The 19,829-nt window shown below is 48.8% G+C and overlaps 1 protein-coding gene and 1 long non-coding RNA gene across 10 annotated transcripts in view; one reads left to right on the top strand and one right to left on the bottom strand.

Moving 5' to 3' along the window:
* The window catches only part of COG1 (component of oligomeric golgi complex 1), a 13,566-nt gene extending 4,730 nt beyond the window's left edge, over nucleotides 1–8,836 (bottom strand). For 6 of the 9 annotated variants that reach the window (XM_070483535.1, XM_070483533.1, XM_070483534.1 and 3 more), the window contains exons 1-7: nucleotides 8,411–8,836; nucleotides 5,458–5,702; nucleotides 5,132–5,313; nucleotides 4,823–4,993; nucleotides 2,744–2,900; nucleotides 1,976–2,186; nucleotides 805–1,596 (exon numbers count right to left, since the gene is read on the bottom strand). In XM_070483535.1, coding sequence (XP_070339636.1) covers nucleotides 805–1,596; nucleotides 1,976–2,186; nucleotides 2,744–2,900; nucleotides 4,823–4,993; nucleotides 5,132–5,313; nucleotides 5,458–5,702; nucleotides 8,411–8,725 — 2,073 coding nt within the window. In that variant the 5' untranslated portion in view covers nucleotides 8,726–8,836. The remainder of the gene's footprint in view (nucleotides 1–804; nucleotides 1,597–1,975; nucleotides 2,187–2,743; nucleotides 2,901–4,822; nucleotides 4,994–5,131; nucleotides 5,314–5,457; nucleotides 5,703–8,410) is intronic. The other 3 variants (XM_070483537.1, XM_070483536.1, XM_044745925.2) reach the window with 1 other exon arrangement.
* The window catches only part of LOC139040078 (uncharacterized), a 27,616-nt gene continuing 15,812 nt past the window's right edge, over nucleotides 8,026–19,829 (top strand). Inside the window, exon 1 of the long non-coding RNA XR_011493928.1 lies at nucleotides 8,026–8,158. This is a non-coding gene — a long non-coding RNA (uncharacterized lncRNA). The remainder of the gene's footprint in view (nucleotides 8,159–19,829) is intronic.

Raw genomic sequence — 19,829 nt, 5'->3', positions numbered from 1 at the left:
AATATCCAGAGAGGCCACTCAGATCCCTTGTGTAGAGTTTATTTCAAACTCCTAGAGTAGTCCTGAGACCAGCTTCTGCTGCCTAGAGCGTGTGTGGGATGGTGCATGGTAAGCATCACTCTTCTTTGGGCTAATTACTGATATCAGCAATAGGAATTTTTTTGCTAACTCTACATATCTCAGGGGCTATCTCTTGGGGCCAGCCGGTGGCGTAGTGGTTAAATTCATGTGCTCCACTTCAGCAGCCCAGAGTTTGCATGTTTGGATCCTGGGCGCAGACCTACACACCACTCATCAAGTCATGCTATGGCGGCATTCTCTATGTACAAAATAGAGGAAGACCGGCACAGATGTTAGCTCAGCAACAATCTTCCTCAAGCAAAAAGAGGAAGACTGGCAACAGATGTTAGCTCAGAGCCAATCTTCCTCACCACCCCCCCCCAAAAAAAAAGGCAGGGACTATCTGTTAAGACACTAGTGGAGATTAGAAAGAATATGATATTGAGGTTGACGGGCAGGAAATATAGACCCTTGTCCAGGGAGAAGGTCTTTCATTCTCATCAGATGGAAGGAAAAAAAAAAATCAGGTTTTCTGTCTATAAAATCCAGGCTAAAAATGAATGGAAAAGTTTTTACATTTGAGCTCTCTGGCAGAGATAAGTCAGAATAACTGTATGAAATAATTTTTATTCCCTTACTATTAGAAGACTTTATTGAGGTTGGCCAGCTTGGAATATGATAAAAGGGAGACAAAGCCGGCACTCCCTGGTGAGCAGGGAAAGAAAACGTTTCCACGCCCCTCACCTTCACAACCGCTGAGCTCCAGATCCGGTAGCCCACCACACTCTGCTGGAGGAGGAGTTCCTTTACTTCCTGCCACTTGGCCTGTGTAGGAATTATTTCCTGAGTTTTCCCCTTTCCCTGTTTTTTCAGAGCCCTAGAATCCCTTGCAGGTTTCTCGGAGCTCCCCGATTTTCCCAAGATGCACTCCTTCAGATGGGGACACAGTTCTCCCAGGGACTGGCAGAGTCTGGCCATGAACAGGACTGCGTGCAGCTTGACACCACTGAGGACGTCCTGCTGCCCTTGCACAATGTCTTCAATGCTCTGCAGCTCCACCCGGATGCAGTCCGTGATGTGCTGGATGCACGCCACCGAGTGGGTCTGCAGCATGTCCTGCACGGTCCCAGCATCCGCGTACCTGTCAAAGGCACAGCTCCTCGCTTGCGAGGGGGAGACATCCTTAGAAAGTGACGAGTCACCAGAGGGAAGGTAAGCCATGAGGTCCTCCAATTTAACCTTCAGTTTAGAATCAAGGGCAGAACAGAAGTTCTGGACACACGGGCTCACAGCCTGAGCTTTCATGGAGAGCCCACTACCAGCCAGCTGACCCCGGTTTGCCACGTTGACCCAGGCGGCATCAGGAGGCAGGTCACTGGGACTCTCGGACCAGAGGAAGAGAGCCATGTTATGCTCAAAGTGGATGTGCTTATTTGGGGTGGCGTTGCTGGTGCTGCTTTCCAGTTCCTGCAGAGCTGAAACGAGGAGCTCTCTGGAACTAGCGGAGATGGAGTCGAAGCCTTCTTTCGTCAGAGTCTAAAAGAGAATAAGAAAACAGCTCCCGTCACAATGCCTTTCAGGACATCTCGAAACAAGAGCACCAAGTGGCAGTCTATCCTAGCATTCCGAATGTCCTCCACCACGCTCAGAAAGACGACACGGTGTTGGCAGAGAACAAAGTCATCGCTGGTGGACACGCACACGTTCCTGACCAACGGACAGAGGCCTGGTCTCCTTTTCAGCACTAGAGTCTGCATCTCTGTTCACTGCTATGATTCGTTCATCCAGAAGAGCCACCCCGGGAGGAAGTCAGCAGGGAAAGAACACACTTAGGAGATGACAGGAGTCTCCCCAGACAGTCAAAGAGCACACGAGGACTGGCCACGAGAGCTGGACTGTGTGACTCCCAGCTCACCTGCAATCGGTCAAGGAAGAGCCGCTGCATCAGGTCCTCCCAGAACAGGAGGGGCTTCTCCAGGAGCCGCCGGCACACCACGGTCCAGCTGTGGGCGGTGGACTCCATGTTAAGAAGCTCCCACATGGCGTCCCGGATGCCTGCGAGAGCCTTCATGCTCTTCACGTACTTAAGCAGATTGGTGATCCCGTTTTTAATGTCTTCATTACACCTGCAACAAAATCGATCTCCCTGCGCCCCATGAGATGCGTGGTTTTTTCACACCTTTATTAAGAAAAGCAGCAGCACTCCATTTGAAAACCTCTTACCTGGGTCCCAAGATATAAATATATTTATCTGAGAGCATTTATAAACATATATAAACACAGCATTTCCAGCTGGATTGGCAGGTGGGGCCTGTAGCCCTTTCCCCAGGCCCAGCCTTGCTTCCCTGAGACATCTAGAAGGAAGTCCAGAGCCCCAGAGAACGGCTTCAAAAACCAATGCCATAAGAAAAGTTGAGGAGTGGCAGAAGTCTTACACAGAGAGAATTTAGAATCCTTTACATAATATTTTGACAGACAAATTCCTCCCTGGTTCTCCCAGAGCAGGGGCTAACCCGCCACGAAGGCAGTGACAGGTGTCTGAGTGAGTGGCCTGCACGACCCCGTGGGAAGCAGGCTGAGCCTCATCTGGAACACCACGCTCCCCCTCATCCCTCACTGGCCCTTGCACGGCCATACTGGTGCGTGGACGGGTCCCCAGCCTCGGGAAGGCCTGGCCACCTACACATGGATCCACTTCTGCAGCGTGTCCCGCAGGTACTCCTGGCTGATGGGGTGTGCGAGGGTGCGGAGCGCCGGCTGGAACTCTACCACGGACGCTGGCAGGTGTTTGAACCAGCCGCAGAGCTTCATCTCCTCTTGCAGAACACTGATGCCCTTTCCTAAAGAGAAGGCCAGTTGAGGAATCATCAGGCTGTCCTTCGAACAGCATAGTAAAGAAGGGACCCAGAAGGAATTCCCAAAGATCACTTAGCCTGCCTCTGGGCACGCCAGACTGGACCTCTGAAATAGGGGGAAAAAGAAAGTACAGAATATTTTTCCCAGGGCCTCCCTCAGCAGAGAGTGTGGCAGCTTCCCTCCAGCTCTGGTCATCTTATTGGTTGAGAAGAAAGCAAAGGACAGGGAGGAAAGGAATGGGGGGAAAAAAGAGAGAGACAGAGAATGGAGTCTGTGCAGTCCTTGACATTTTACACGTAGCACGTCAGTTGTCAGAAAACAAAAGGTGATGGTTTCCCGGCCTCCCCATTCTCCTACCGCCCCTGGGGATCCCAGGAGAGAACCAATGACCAGGCATCCTGACCATGAGCTGTGGTGGCTCCTCGGAGGCGACCTCTCGAGAAGGGCACGGGCCCCGCCGTGCGACTCTGGGAGGCCCATTCCTTGTATTCTGTGCACGAGCACCCTCTGGACTTTGAAGCCCAGGGGTCCTTCTGAGGGCCCTTGAACTTGTTTTCCATGACAAAGTCACCAACACTCACCTCTCATGAGAGGCAAAGAGCATTAAATGTAAGCACTGAGAGGGAAACCAGGCACAAGGAAGTGGCCGCCTCGCTGAAAGATAAAGCAAGGCAGAGACGAGACTAGTTAACGCACGTCTCTCTGAAAATGACCACGTGGCCTGAGCACATTCCTCTCCTTCCCTCTGCCTGTGGCTGTGTCCCTCCGCCTGACCTTTGCGTCCTGGAGCATCCTGAGGCACAGTCCCCTGTCCTCCTCCCTTCTTAGTGAACATGTCATCCATGCCCACAGCTGCAAACAACGGCCGCGTGCAGAGGCCTGTGTCTCCGCCACACCCCTCCTGCGTGCCAGACCCACTGGCGCCTGCCCGCTCCACATTTCCACTCCAAGGTCTCAGTCGTCTCCACTGGAATTTTCACAAGTGAACTCATCATCAGCCCTTTCAAACTAGCTCCTTTTCTCGGAAACTTCAACACTTCCCTGCCACTCTCTCCACAGCCAGCCCAGCGCCAAATCTCCTCCTCCTAAACACATGTCCAAGTTGTCCACTCAGCTCCATCTCTACTGCCCCCTGGTCTGTCACCTGGGTCACGGCGACAGCCTCCTAAGTGAGCTGTCAGCGTCCACTCCAGCCCCATGGGGAGCCACTGCCACACAAAAGCCAATTGCACTTAATTCCACCTGGGATAAATGCTACTAAGTAAAAGTATGGGATGTGTGGGAACGGATAACAGAAGGACCACCAGGGCTAGAATGTTCTAGAAGGCTATCCATTGTTCTCTGGATAAAGTTAAAACTCTCCAGCCTGGTCCACATGGCTGCATCATTTGGTCACATCTGACAGACCGGCCACGTCTCTTCTCATGCTGCTCTTCCCCTCACCCAATACCCCTCAGCCTCATCTGCTTTCTTTCAGTTCCTCAAATACACTAATATCTTCCTTGCCTCAGGACATTTGCACATCCTCCTCCCTTTCCTGCAGCTCTCTCATCCTTGCCTTCTTTGCCCGACTAACTCCTACTCAACCTTCAGGTTTCAGTTCAAATGTCCCTTCTCCAGGGAATTCTTTTCTGATCTTGGTGAGGTCCCTCCATTCAACGCTCCCAAGTCAACTTGTATTTTGCCTTTGTAGCAATGACCAACATTGATATTAAGCAGATATTTGTGTATCTGTGAGTTCAATATCTGCCTCTACCACTAGCCTATGACCCTCGAAGTTGGGGTCCATACTTGTCCAGTTCACAGCTGTATCCCCAGAGCCTGGCACAGAAGCTGGCAGATGGTAGATGCTCAGTAAATATTACCTGAATGAACCAGAAAATAAAAAGGGTGGCTAAGAGCTCACCGGTAGGATGCTGGCCTGTGATGGTCTCCAGAGTCGAGAGGAGCAGGCCACATGGCAGGGATGGATCTGGCAGCAGGCCTTCCGGCAAAGTGTAGAAAAGGGCATGAGCTTGGTTCAAAGTAGTGGCCAGTAACTCCACTAGTGAGCAAATCTGAGACTTGATACCAGCACCTAAGAGAAGAAACCAGCCTCTTTTAAACAATTTACTAAAGTCAAAAACAGAGAACGCTTTGGATGCTTGTCTCCCTCAGCTCATCTTTCTCTATTCACATGTTTAAGGACCAAATTTTGGGAAAAAGCCACACCCACCATGGTGTGGCTGGCTGAGAAGTTTCTGAATAGCTGCCTTTCTGGCCAACAGGAAGTCGGCGAGGGCCTGGCGAGGAGAACTCTCTTCTAAGAGCATCACAGAGCACAGGGCCTCAGCGACAGCTTGGTCAGACACGGCTTGGCACTTGAGCAGCATCTTGCTTTCATGCAGAATGGTTGACCTAGAGAGATGATGACAGAGGTCAGCAGGGAATTTTCCACATCCTGGGAGAAGAAACTTGGTATAACAGGGAAGAAGACATTCCATAACATTGTGGTGAAGTGTGGCCATCACCAGGGAAGGTCTTTGTGCTGGATCCACTTACCGGAAGTGGCTGGCAGCTGCCACCTGCCGGATGAGTATGGGGAATCGGGAGAGGACGGGGCTGCATTGGGAACCAGAAGAATCCAGCTGGAGCAGATTGTGAAGGTGACAGCAGAGCAGGTAGAGCTGTGTGGCGTGGAGATACTGCGAGGCCTCCATCGAGCTCCAGATCTTCTCAGGAATTTCTAAGAGGAGCTTGATCTGGGCAGCCATGCTGTAGAACTTCTCCTGGGATGGCTGCTGCGGCTGCAGGGAAAGGCACAGAACTAAGTCAGAACAAACAAAGGCAAGGTCAGCATTTGGCAGGCTTGGGAGAAACCTGGCGTTATTCTAGGGCACAAAGCTTTCCTTAAGCCTGATTCACTGCCACTCAGCCAGGCATCAAAGTTCAGTGTAGTCAAATTGCTTGAGTCAGGAGTGCTGTACAACCCCATTGGTTTTTCCTATCAGTTGCGTGCGCCCTTGCTCAGCCCCATGGAGAGGCAAACTTCATCTGGTCACCTCACAGTCTGGTTACCCGTGACCCTCGTAAGGTCCCAAGGGCACAGAGCCCTAGGGACCACCACTCAGGCTAGCTTTCTCCTTCCCTTTTCTCATGACCAGCCGTCCTACATCTTCTCCTGCTTCTTGGAGCGCATCACGGACTTCTTTGCTGGCTGTTTCTCTTCAGCAACCGTCCACCAAATCTTTATCCGGTTCAGCCCTCATGCCTCTACTCATCTCAGTCTGTCCTCTTACTTCAGGATGCTCTTCGCTCAGATATTACCTCTCAGCAGAACACTACTATCACATCATTATTTTTAGTCCTCACCATTCCCTGAATCTCATTTGAGCCTTTTCTGCTGCTACCTGGCAAGTTTGACTGCCATTCCATAATCAGTATACGTAACATTAAATTCATCTCCCTATCAAAAATTTTAGATCTCTTATCTCTCTCTGTATCTCGGCATATACCACCACCATGCTCCCAAATTCCCAGGAAATTCATGTCCTTCCGATGGTTCTGTGACTTTCTCACTACCTAGCTACCATCTGCTATCACTTCCATGAACCTAACGCAGGTCATCATCTCACACTTAGATTAATCCCAAAACATCTCATCTGTGCTGTGTTCATTCTCTACCCACCCATCTATCCTTTTCCTTTGCTGTCACATTAACCTTCTTCAAAGGCCATTTAGGTCACATCTTTGCTCAGTTCTTAAAGGCTCCTCACTGCTTGTATCTAAGCCTAGTGGTCGAGGACTTCCTGTTCTTCCCCCACTTTCTTCCAGGGCCCTCGAATCCCTTGGTTCTTGTGTGTGTCGGGGCAGGGTTGGGGGGGTGGGGGTGTGGGTGTGATTGCATCCTCCAGGAAACATCTGGCAATATCTGGAGACATTTTTATTATCACAACAGGGGTGGAGGGCACTACTGGCTTCTAGTGGGCAGAGGCCAGGGATTCTTGTAAACATCCTACAATGCACAGGACAACAAAGAACAAACCAGCCCCAAATGTCAACAGCACCAAGGCTGAGGATATCTGCTTTAATCAAACTGATACCTGGTTTTAAGTGTCTTTACATATCCCAGACCCACAGTCCAATCTCCCCTGTCCGAAAGGCCCTTCTTTACTGAGAAGAGCCCGAGCGGAAAGTGACTTCCTTCAGAATTCTTATGGGAAGTATACACAATTATTTTGGGAATCAACCGTCCGTTACCCTAAAATGGTTTTTCCTGTTATCTAAATTATTTACATTTTTCTTATCAACTTTCCATGGATTTAATTCTTCGCCTAGATGGTAAGATCCTTCAGAACCAGAATTGGGGGACTTCTGTTTCTTTGTGCCTTGGACACAGAAGGCACTCAAAGTTTTGTGAGTTTGACTGAAAATAAATCAGATATAACAACTATAAAAATAAACACATTTCTAATGTCAGGCACAGTACAAGTTAGCTTTTTAATAAACCTTGAAGCATGACTCAGTTATAGCAAAGGCTGGCCACCTACCGTGGGACGCATGCTAAATACACAGCTTACAGATGGACCAGGTCTGTCATTTTAAAAGTTAGCGAAGTATTTCCAACCTTCTACAGTTCCACTGTGAGAGCCCAGCCTGCTGACCTGGATTCTTCTAAAACCCAGGTTGTTTTAAAAAGTTCCAAACTGGAGCTAAATTGTACTTTTGCAATTCCTTCTTCCATGTCGCTGTAAGGTTCTTCTCTCAGGTTTATAAGCACAAATTCCTTGTTCAGCTTTCTCACCCTCCAGGACCTTACACTCTGTCATCCCCAAGTCAACACTCCTTAGGAACACAAAATGCTGCTCCAGTCTAAGGACGTGTTTAGGGCCGCATCCTTCCACATCAGGTCTAACATTAGTTTGGAGGGAAGGGCATTTAGGATATAACCTGATTAGAATAACCTTAGTTCCCTAGAATGAAATGTTCCGCTATTAAAAGACGATCGCTTGATGGCCGGTACTATCCTCTAGCAAAGGGTAGAAAAGCTCTTTGGGATTGCAGGAGTTATTCTTGCAAGTGGGGTGAGGGTGGGGCGAAGGCTGGGATGAGAAATAAACGAGCTGGGGGGAAGGTGTCAACATAAGGGAGAAGAAATCCGTTCTAAGACCATGTCAGGGAATGAGCTGAACTGTGGAGCGAGAGAGATCCCGGTGTTTTCACCGAAAGCAGGAAGGGAGAGCCCAGCGCACCTGCCAATGAGGTGAGGGCATCAGGGCCTGGGAGTCAGGGACGCTCCTGAAGATACGTACGCTGAAGGGCTTTTTGAATGGGGTCAGCAGCCTGTGGGACGGACCCGCCGGAGTGGGAGAGCGGAGGGCACAGGGCGGAGGGCGGGGATCCCGGGTCCGGGACCGCCCCGCGGGTGGGAGAGCTGGGGTCGGGGATCCGGGTTCCCGGACTGACCCGCCGGAGTGGGAGGGCGAGGGGCAGGGATCCCGGGTCCCGGACTGACCTGCGGGTCCCGCGGCGGCCGGGGCGCGGCCGAGCCGGCCTGGCGGAGACGCGCGCAGTACTGGTCGGTGGCCTTCACGGCGTCCACCAGCCCCTCGGCGCAGCGGCGCATCTGGCCGATGGTGTCGGCCGCCTCGATCAGGTCGCGGTACCGCTCGCCCACCATCTGCCGCAGCTCCTCCTTCTTGTGCTCGATCTCGGCCCGAACCTGGCGCTCCAGCCCGCGGATCTCCTCCGCTCCATGTGTCTCGAAAAGCGCCGCGGGGTCGCGCAGATCCAGCCGCTTCAGCGCGGGGGAGGCGGCCGCGGCCGCCATGGTGGCCCGGTCGGCCGTCGGACAGGTCACTTCCGCCCGGGGCCCCGGGCCGCGGCCATCGTGATTGGGGGCGGAAGCGCTTCCGCCCCGCTGGGCGCCATGCTCGTGCCGGGCGGGCGATGGGCGGTGCCGGCCCAGCGCGGCGGCTTTTTAAGGGGACGCTGGGTGACTTAGATCGCAAGGCTGGCCGCCCGTGTGCGGGCCCGGCCTCACGGGGAGCTGAAGGCCCTGCCAGCGCAGGCGGAGCCTCTCCTCGCGGAGTTAATTATCGTGATCAAGCACCGGCCTTGTGATTGTAACGCCGCACCAGGACGCTCGTGTCCCTTACTGGGCCCCTGCCACGACGCGATTGCCCTCTCGGCCGGCCCCCTTCCCTGGACAGCCGCAGCCACCCGGCGTCCTGGGCCGGCTCGGGGCCGGGTGGACGCAGAGCTGCCCGTGGGTGCTGAGTTTGAGTCCGTTTTTTTCACTGGAAAGAGTAACTGCACGGTTGCTCTGAACCGGGACGGAGCGCGGGCGCGGGCTGCCCCTTAAGGGAGTGTGCGCTCGCTGCACTTCTGTTTTTCTTTTGTGGTTGATTCTTTGGGGTTTTCGTCTTTGTTTCAAACTAGTGTTTAACCTCTAACGGCGTTTCCCAGGTATAGCCTTACATTGGCACCAGCCCGGAGAGGAGGGTCGTGGGCAGAGAGAAAAAGAAGGCAATACCTGGGAAAATATAATGCCGGGGGCGGGGGCGGGGGCGGGGGCGGGGGCAGGGGGGGCGTGGCTAACGCTCACTCAGTGGTAAAACTTGGAGAGTGTGGCCTGTTTCTTCTCTGTATTTCCAAGACCCTTCATTTTAAAAGACATTTATTATGGAAGATATACCCATCCTATTTTGGAGAGAATGGTATAATGTGCCCACCCACCAGGTGTTACACTTACCAACTCATGGTTAGTTTTATCTCCTCTATGTCCCTACCCACTTCCTGTCCCACCCACCACCTCCCAGACATGGAAGAATTTCAATCTGTAAGTAAACCATTCGTTTATAATATTCTAGCTTACTTCACAATAGCCTTACAATGTGGGGAATGTTCTCATTTTGCAAATGGGTCACCTGGGACCCTGAGAGGCAAACGGATTTACTCAGTAATAGTATAACTTTCCAAGTCCACAACATTATGTATCTGATACACACATCAGCCCTGCAAGGTAGGTAGGAAAATTATTCCATTCATGACAAAAATCCAGAGAAGCTTATTTATACCTGCCCAAGTCACACAGCTAATATGTGACAGTATCAGCGCTCGGACCTAGAATTTTGAATTGCTGGCTCTTGCCTTTTCTACTTTACCATACAACTGCTCCCATACTCAAAACACTCCCTGGTGGCAGGTCTGCAATTTGCTGTCACTGCAGTCCCGTTCTGTAGGGGACGCTTGTTGGTATTTGGCTGCCCAGCATCTGCAGAATCTCTTTTCTGTATTTGGGGAAGTCACCTCCGTACGGCAAGATCTTTTCCCCTTACAGCTGTCCTGGGGCTGGCCAATAAGACACAACCACCCAGGACTTTCAATGGAGAGCTGGTAATGTCCAGAAGCAGGGACAGTGGAGAGTTCATCTTGCTGGTGGTGGTGGTATCACCCACAACATCCACTGTGCAGGGGAAGCGCCCAGCCAGTGCTGGCAGTGGTGCTGGTGGCAGCTATGGGCGACCACAGTGATGTCCTCACCAGAATCACCCTGCGACATGCTCGCCTGGGTTCTGAGTGTTTAGCTTCCCTTTGTTCCTGTTTGTCCCCTGAGCCTGCTTCCTCAGCTTTCCCAGAGATTCTAGGGGCTGTCCAATATCTTACTGATGAATTTCGTTTCTTTGAAAATCAAAATCCATTTCGCTTGCTTGCCCTGGAGACCCTCACTGACACACACACCTCTGAGTTTCCAGTTCTGTGAGAGTGGGGCTGACGTCTTTCTAACAGCAAGAGGGAGGGATGTCAACGTGTCAGTCAGGCTCTGGGGACCTGGGGGTTGTGTGAGGTGCCTTGAACTTGAGGACACACCTGTCCTTTCAGGTAGAGAAAAAGCAAGCTTGTCAGCTGAGATCTCCACTGCGGAGTGTGTTCTGAAAGCAGTGCTTTCCCGTCCCTTCCTCTCTGCTTCCCCGGCCAAGTTCATCTGGCTGCCCTGAAGATGCCACTGTTGTTCTTCTGCCTGCAGAACCGAGCGCCTAACAGCAGCTGTTACCAAACCTTCTCCTTGCCCGGGCACTGGAAACGCTCTGGGGGCTGGAGGAAATGTATCTTTGACTCTTTCCTCTCCTGTCTCCTTTCCCATTCCCCCACAGTGAGGGAGCAGCCCCCTCTTCTTCGCCTTTCTCTACTTTCTCACCCGATCAAAACCAGGATATGGGCCAAGAGCCGGGCTTCTGCAGCTGGACAAGGCACTGTGCTGGGGACAGGGGGACAGAGATGAGAACTAGAATCTTCTTTCCTAAGGAGTATACGAGTAAAGGGCACCTCCTAGTTTTATTGCCACTGTTTAGTTTTGGTTTAGGGATGAATGTGTGTGTGTGTATTGCATGGTGACTCCTGGTGTCAAGTTTTCTTCCCTTCACCTTGAAACTTTAGCAGTAGAATTTTAAACATCCAATGTTGAAGTTCAAGAGATTATGTTTAGATCATCCTGGGCCATTCAAATCAAACCCAGGCATTCTGCCAATTGTAATAGCTGTAATTCTGAGCACCATCTAGGCACTTTGCATTATTATCTTTAATTCTAACAATAATCCTGGAGCGTAGGTGGTCTCACACTCACTTGATGGGTAAAACAAGCTTCAGCTGGACCAAGTGAGCTGCCTGAAATTACACAGATAGTCAGTGGCCAAGCTTGTCTTCAGATCCTGGTCAGTCTGACTTTAAAGTCCTTGATCTTTCTACTTTGTCACATTATCAGCTTCAAAGAAAATTTCAGAACATCAAGAGACAGATGAGCCAAACAATTCTGAGCAACATTCAGAAAGTACCCGCACTGCTTCCTACCCTTTTCCTGAAGGTGGGTCTCTGCAATTGTACAGGGGGTTTGGGGGACCCAAGCTGGAACAGCTCTCCAGTGATTTGTGGGCAGGTGGCACATGGGGTGGCCATTCCTAGTAGCCAAGTGTCCACATGCTGGAGGGCTATCTTTCAAAACTGGGACATGTTCTGGCATTTTTTACTTTCTCTGGGCCCGTTGGCATGCTTACCTCATTCAGAACATTGAGGGGGCAAGTTTCTCCTTAGTTTTTAATAGAAATATAGAAAGCAAGCCAGCATAATGCCTAAAATAGAAGGGTTTTTAACAGATTTTTGCAGACACCACGTGTTCTTCTTTTATGCAATATGTGGTCTACCACATGGGAAAGGGTCCTACAGACCTTGACTCTCAGATTAAACGATTCAATAAGTATTTGCAAATGAGTAAATGGTGTCATGCATATATGTCACATAATCACAAAGTATCTATTCAAAGGATGCATTGGAAAAGGCAAGAGGGTCTTTTACCATCAATTGCCTAATAGTTGAAGTACGCAAAGCAGTAAGACAGTTTGTACCCATATCGCACTTCACTGCCTTGTTTCAATAAGTCCCCTTTCATGCAGGTAGCTGTGTTTTTGGCATGGCAACGTTCAAGCTGAAGGGTGAATCTGCTGAACCTTCTATCCACACCCTGATGATGTTGGAGGGAGGGCTCTTCTCTCATAGAGTTAGGATGGATGGGGGGCTGGGCACACCCAGAGAAGAGAGAATAAGGGGCAGAAACAAAATTACCTAGGAAAATTAAGATAAGAAAGTTAACTCCAGTTAAGCTAGAAGGGACAGAAAGGGAGAAGGCAAGAAAGAAGGAAAAGGAGAAGAATCTGACAGCAAATTAACAGAAAGCAAAGAAGAGAAAGGGAAATTTGATCTGGTAAAGGACAGACCATGTCAATAAAAGGAGTGTCAGGGCCTGGACAGAGGCTGAATTCCACACTGCTGTGCAGTGGGATTCAGACACTTGCTGTTTGCTCTTGGCTGAGATGCCAAAGGGGTAAAGAGAGCCTAATGCAGTCATCTTGACATTTTATCTTTAGGGCAGGTTTATCAGCCTGTGTCTACTGGAGGTGACGTTTGTAGTAGAAAGGGTGGGTATTGACTTAGCTGTTTGCAGATACCTGAGACTCTGCCTTCAACAAACAGCCAGGCAGGCATCACAGCTGATGAAGAGAGCCTGGACGGCTGGGCTACACACATTCTCAACACCTTGACTACAAAAGGTGATAGCCAAGTTCACACCCCAAACTTTCTGTCCTTGACTAGTGTGTAACTGAGTACTTACTATGTTAACCAGCTCTGTGCAGGATGCTATGGAGAATACAAAACATACTGATTGGAAGTCAGTGATTCTTTGACAAAGAAGCCCTCTCTTCTTTTCAGGTCTCCTACGTTGTCTCTTTCCCTTCCCCATCATTCCACCCAGGTTGATGGGCTTTCTCATATGTGGGGAGAAAATAGAAGTAATCAGACAGGAATGTCCTCAGATTACATCTGCTTTAGCTACCAACCTGCTTGCATGGACTCCCACCTTCCGCCGTCTCTCTTGTTACAAAGAACATAGTATTCCTTTGGCCTCTCCACTTGACCTTTGGATCTCACCGTTCCCACCAGTAAAAGACCTCACTTCCTTTTCTCTCCTACTTAGTTTTCTCTCTCTCAGTTGATCATTCCCATTATCTTAAAACTATTCACTCGTGTCTCCCATCTTTGTCTACATGTCTCCTTCCAGCCGCTGCCCATTTCTCCTCTCCTCATCACAATGAAATGTCTTGGTCTTTGGTAATTGCTCTCTCCACAAGGCACCTCCCATCCTCTTCCTCAACGCCACCCATTAGGGCTCCTGCATCACCACTCCATCCACTCAAAGGCCTCACTTTCCATCTTGTCGACTTCGTTCTCAGTTTCTGGACCTTTCAGTAGCATTTGGCTTGGCTGACCTGCCCCTCGTTGACAGTTTCCTCCTCGCTTCTGTGGCATGCTCCAGGGACTTCTCTCCTACCTCACTAGGCACTTCTTCTCTATCATTTTTGCTGGCTCTTCTTCCTTGCTTGACCTCTCAATGTTGGATGGTCCCAGCCTCAAGCTTTGGCACTCGTCTCCTCTGGATCTGCTTTCCCTGTCTAGGTGACCCTATCCTGCCCCATGGCCTTAAGAATTAGAGGGTCATTACAGTGGTTCAGGTGGAAATTGTGATGGCAGTGGAAGCAGAGAGAACAGATGTTTGCAAATGACTCCGATGTTTGTTACTCCCGCCATGAGCTCCTGCATTGTACCTCTAGCTGCCTCCTTAGAATCTCTACTTGGATGTCTAAGAGACATCTCAAACTTTACACATCCAAAATAATAATTCTCTTCCCGAGACTCATCCTGTACCCTCCTGCAAGTCATCCCTGTCACGGGAAATAGAACCACCCAGTTATTCATGGCTAAAACCCAGGAATAATCCTCGATGCCTCTCTCTCTCACTATCCTCACCCACTCCATTTACAAGTCCTATAGACTCTTCCTCTGAAACAGGGATTGTCGAACTTTTGCTATAAAGAGCCAGACAGTCAATGGGCTTTGCAGGCCCTGGGGTCTCTATCACAGCTATTCCACAAGGCCTTTGTAGCATGAAATCAGCAATAGACGGTAGTAAATGAATGCGCGTGGCTGGATTCCAGTAACACTTCAATTACAAAAACAGGCAGAGGGCCCGTTTTGGTCCATGGGCCATGGTTTACTGACCCCTGATCCAAAATATATCCCTGTCCTTTTCTATCTCCACTGTCACCACCCCAGTCCACGTCATCAGCTTCTCATCTGAACCACTCAAGTTACCTCCTCATTCCCCGTTTCTACTCTTGTCCCCTTAGTCTCTCTTCTCACCATCAAAGCAAGCTGGATCCTCAAAAGTGTAAATCAGGTCTTGTGCATCCCCTGCTTCAAACCTCCAGTGGCTTCCCCTCCCTTGGGGGCAGGTACGGACTCCTATCGAAGACTCTCAAGTCCCTGCATGACCTGGCCCATCCATCCCACTCTTCTTTCTCCTCCCTCTACTCCAGCCTCACTGGTCTGCTTCCTGTTTTATAAACGAGGCTTGGCTCACTCCTTTGTAAGGCCTTCACTCTTGGCTATTTCTTTTTTTTTTTTTTTAAAGATTTTGTTTTTCCTTTTTCTCCACAAAGTCCCTCCAGTACATAGTTGTGTATTTTTAGTTGTGGGTCCTTCTAGTTGTGGCATGGGGGACGCCGCCCCAGCATGGCTTGACGAATGGTGCCATGTCTGTGCCCAGGATTCGAACCAGCGAAACCCCGGGCTGCAGAAGCAGAAGCGGAGCACACGAACTTAACCACTAGGCCACGGGGCCAGCCCCTGGCTATTTCTTTTACCAGATCTTCACATGGCAGTTGCCTCCTCTGAGAAGACTGCTTGGGCCACCCTAGTCTAAAGTAGGAAAATCAAATATTTATCAGGGGCTCACTCTATGTCAAGCACTGTTATAAACTCTGAATAGGAACTGCTTTATTCGATTTGCACAAAAAACTCTCTGAACTAGATCCTGTTGTTAGCTCCACTTCATCGAGGAGGAAATTGGGGCCGAGGGAGATTATACAATTTGCCCCAACTCATCAAGGAAGTAGCAGAGCTGAGCTATAAACCAGGCTGTCTGGCTCTGCAGCCTGTGACCTCAGCCACCACTCTTTACTGTCTGTGTATTTCCATCATAGCTTCTGTCACTAGGTTGCAATTACACGCTCGCTTATTTGTGTACTTGTATGAGTGTCTCGCCTACAACAAGGAGCAGAGATCCGGTCTGTCTTTTATTTCACCAAATTCCCAGCTTCTAGAACAGTGTCTGGCACACAGTGGACATAATCTTTGTTGACTGTATGAATAATAATTTAATGTTGTAATAAAGTAATTTATGAGTATGCTAACAAATATGTAAATATTCAAAGTGCACCTTACCTTAGAATTCCTATGCAAGAAAGAAAATCATCAGATTTATTCTAATTTCAGAAATGTTGAATTAATTCATATTCTGATCAGTCCTCCCCTCTCCCCCAAATTATGTGAGTTCTTTGGACTTCCGAATGTTACTTACAGAATTAGAAAAGACTCCTGTCCATTTTAACCTTCTTATTCCCTTATCTTGATGCTTCTGAGTATATTCACACACGTTGATATTCCAGGACAGCAAAACTGAGGCTGAGCATAAGTTCAAGGGGAGGTGGTTGCTGCCAAACTCATTGAATGTCTTCGACTTGAGGACAGAGATCTATAAGAGAAACTATTTTATTACCGTAATGCTACCCTCGTCTTACCTAGAGCAGGGCAATGGCCTCCCAGGCACCTGTAGCTGCCATCTGAGACTGTTCAGCTGTAGTGAATGGTAAAGGTGTGGTGGGATATTTTTCTCTTGGATACAGCATAACTGGGGAACTAGCTTTGGAGGAAACAGTTTTCAAGTCCGCCTTTCTTAGGGATGAGCCATCGACAGGATCACGCCCCATCCTGGGGTTCACACACTCAAATTGTCAGTATCAGTTAAAGACGGCTTAGAAGATGCAGAGTTCAGATCTGGGACATCAGATATCTGAGGCAGCTGCAGAGTTTTAGGAGAAGGTGTGCTTGCAGAAAGCTCTACTAAGCTCTGCTTCTACTGGATTGTGAAGTTTGTTGTTTGGTTTTTGTTGTGTTTTGTTTACGTTCTATCAGGTAAATCAGAAGCATCGACCCTGCTTGGCCCAAGGCTGGAGGATGAAAGTCTCTGAATCCTTAGCCACAAGAAAATGTGCACTTTGGGTCTTTTGGAAATACAGTTTGGGGGGAAATGCAACCAATTTGACTCAAATGAATTGAATAACCAGGTCAGTTTTTTGATATGCTTCTCGTATAGGTGGGGTTAGTGCAAGAGTATATTACTTGATCTTTGAATTTGAAAAGTTGTGCAGATGAGTTCTTGCAAGGGGAGACCATAAGCTGCATTCCGCACCATCAATGCCCAAAGCATGGTTCAATCTTTGGGTGTTGACCACCTAGAATACTATTGGAGTGGGTGGAACTCTAACCCTCCATCCTTTTGCGGCTCCCAATCCAACCAATGGCTATTTTCTGAAAATCTAGTTGATCCTTAGGATTTAGAGAGCACTTCTAACATTGGAAGTCCCCAAGGGCCCCTCATTTCTGCCTGTACCTTGGCAGTAGTCTTAATGAACTCACTCCAGCTATTCCAACATGGGCAGCTTTAAGTGCACTGGGCTTCTGAGCTGGGGGGATAGCTCATGCATGGGAATGCTAGTAATTCTCCGCGTGCCTCCTCCCGCCAAACAGTCCACTCTGTGCCCCTCCCTGGAGGCTGATGTCTGTGGACTGTCTCAATTGGCTCTCTTGCCCTCTGGCTCTGGTTGAGTTCAGCCATGGGAAGAGATCATAAACAGATCCGCTGTGATTCTGGCTGTGGCTTAGTTGCTTTATGACCACTGCTCCTAATGAGTCTTACCTTCCTTGTGGTTTCAGCTCTCACCGGGTTCTCACAACATCATCCCCACCCTGTCCCCTTCAGCTCTAGGGCCAGGAAGGGCTTCCACCTTTAGCTAGTCTCCTCATCCATCTCTCTCCCTTACGCCTCCCCACACCTCTGTGCGCAGCTCCTTCATTACGTTCATTTCAGTTAAATCCCTCTGAGTGTGCCATCTGTTTCCAGCTGGACATGAGAGCAATACAGATGGTTATAGACCCAGGATTAGCAGCATGATCCTCTCCCTCTGGTTATCACCAGGCCCCACGCCAACCACGGTCTCACAATGGAGGAAGAACAAAGAGCTAACTCAGCAATTTGTAACATGCTGTGAACTGCTAAGTTGCTAGAATGCTTTGGCGATATGAGGCTCTTCAGGGAGGTGAGAAGTTATACCCCCTGGTCCACTCTGGTGGAGACCCCAGTTTAGTTAAGCTTAGCAGAGTGGGAAGAAAGTCCTTTGTCCAGAAAGGAACACTCTGTGTAGACAGAAAGTGCGTAGCACCTTATCAGGCAGACACACAATGCACTTACTTTTCTGCACCGGCCTTGCTTTCATCTTGCGTCACAAGGCTGGTTTTGTTAGTGCCAGCCAACCTTTCCTAATGGCATAGAAACCACGGTTTAATATTAGCCATTTGGAAAATGGTCAGTTGTTTAATGACCAAAAAGTTTCTGATCTCCTTTTGCTGTGATTAAAGGTGAAGGGAAGCTAATACTTACTGGGCTCCTCTATGTGCCCAGTAATAAGGAGATCAATTATTTAAAATATTTTCTTTCATCCAGTCTTTACACAGTTCTGGAAGGTACGAGGTGTTCTCCCTATTTTGCAGACAAGGAACAGTGGGCTTGGGGATGTCGGGCACTTGCTCCAGGTCACACAACCTATAGGTAGAGGTGCGTTAAGAGGTTAAGAGAGCGGGTTCAGGGCAAGTGACACGAGTATGCCGTGCCTCAGTTTCCTCATCTGTAGAATGGGGGTAAGAGCATCACGTCCTTCCCAGAACTCTCGTGGGGACTGAATGAGACGATCCGTATCAAGTGCTTAGAGCAGGGCTTGGTGCATCATGAGCTCTCAAGAAATCAGCTAATTTTCTTCTGATTTTAGCAGTCTCATTTGTAGTTAAAACTCTGTTTTAAGCAGCTGGAAATTTTTGTGATGTTTGGATTTTGAGTGAAAGGAACATGAGAAGATGATAAAAAGTTGTGTTCTTTGACTTAATTTTAAAACTCTTGACGTTTCTCTGTAATTGGTTTTGCTGTCAGCGAGACCTGGCATGTCTCGTGGCATTTTTAGAGCACTCCTTCCATCATCGGCTTTACAGTACTTAGCCGTGCTATTTAAACTAGGCTACAAGATCTGGAAGGAATCAGAGAGGGCCGTTACAAATCAGCCTGTGGACAAAATGGGACTCACCCATGGCTGTCTATTTTTAAACTTTTCTTTTCTTTTGCTTCCAGACAAATGATTGTTAAGACATCTAGGAAACATTTTGTAGGCTTTTCATTTGGCTTAGAGTTTAAAACAAATTGTAAAATTCTAAAGTTACCAGTTCAGTGTTCTGGGAAATCTGGACGGTGCGGATTATATGATCTAGGCCTCAGGCCCACTTTCCAGAACATGCGCAGTCTTTTTTGGAGGTAGGTGGGGACAGGGGTGAGCTCACGTAGCTGGCCTAATGAACACACTTCAGTCTGAGTCCCTTCAGTTGAGAATATGATTTCATGTGAAGGTAATTTATAAAAGAGTACACTTGCAAACAAAAAAAAAGATAAAGTCACTAAAAAGAAATGTTTGCTTCTTGCTTTCTAGCATATACAATCAATTATAACAGCAAAGATAGAGGTAAATTTATCTGACAGAGAAACACACACAATTACAAAGGCAGTTGCAGCTTATTTGAAAGCAACAGCAAATTTAGCTATTTCACTGAAATACTAGACATGCGGGAATGACATGTTAGCAAGAATAACCACATTCAAAATACCATAAGAATAATAAAAATATCTAGCTTATGTGCACACCTCTTCGTGACGTATTGAAACCATCAATCACATCATGTAGCTGAAACTGTTTTTGCAGTGAGGGCTGCTGAAAGCGTTTTTGGATGTCCCAGGTTTCCTCCTATCCATGGAGCATGGAAGGCGAAAGAAAACTCCATTAAGTCCTCAAAGACAGGGGTGGAAAGGAGCCCAAAGACTCGCATTTCATTATCTCCAGCACCTTCTGAAAGGGGGGGGGGCAACAACAGTGTCAGCATCACCCAAAAGAGCGGAAGAGGGGGTGACATGCAGTATGAGAGCCTGGGTGTGAAGAGTTTTCAGTCTCCTTCGATAGTGATTGATCTGCTGTTTGTGAAAACCCACTGCAGTTTACTGGTGAGTGACAGCGGTGGGTGATGGATAGATTAACTACAAAATAAGGGGTATGGAGACTTTAGGAAAAATGTGCCCTCCACGTTCAGCTATCTTTAAACACGTTCTGAAAGTCAACTCCATACCCTCTGCACTCTCTTCTTTCCTATTGAGATGCTTCTCAGGCTGCTGG

Source organism: Equus asinus, chromosome 13, assembly GCF_041296235.1.
Source record: "Equus asinus isolate D_3611 breed Donkey chromosome 13, EquAss-T2T_v2, whole genome shotgun sequence".
In the NCBI taxonomy this organism is placed as follows: domain Eukaryota; kingdom Metazoa; phylum Chordata; class Mammalia; order Perissodactyla; family Equidae; genus Equus; species Equus asinus.
This window is presented reverse-complemented; position numbering and strand designations above follow the sequence as displayed.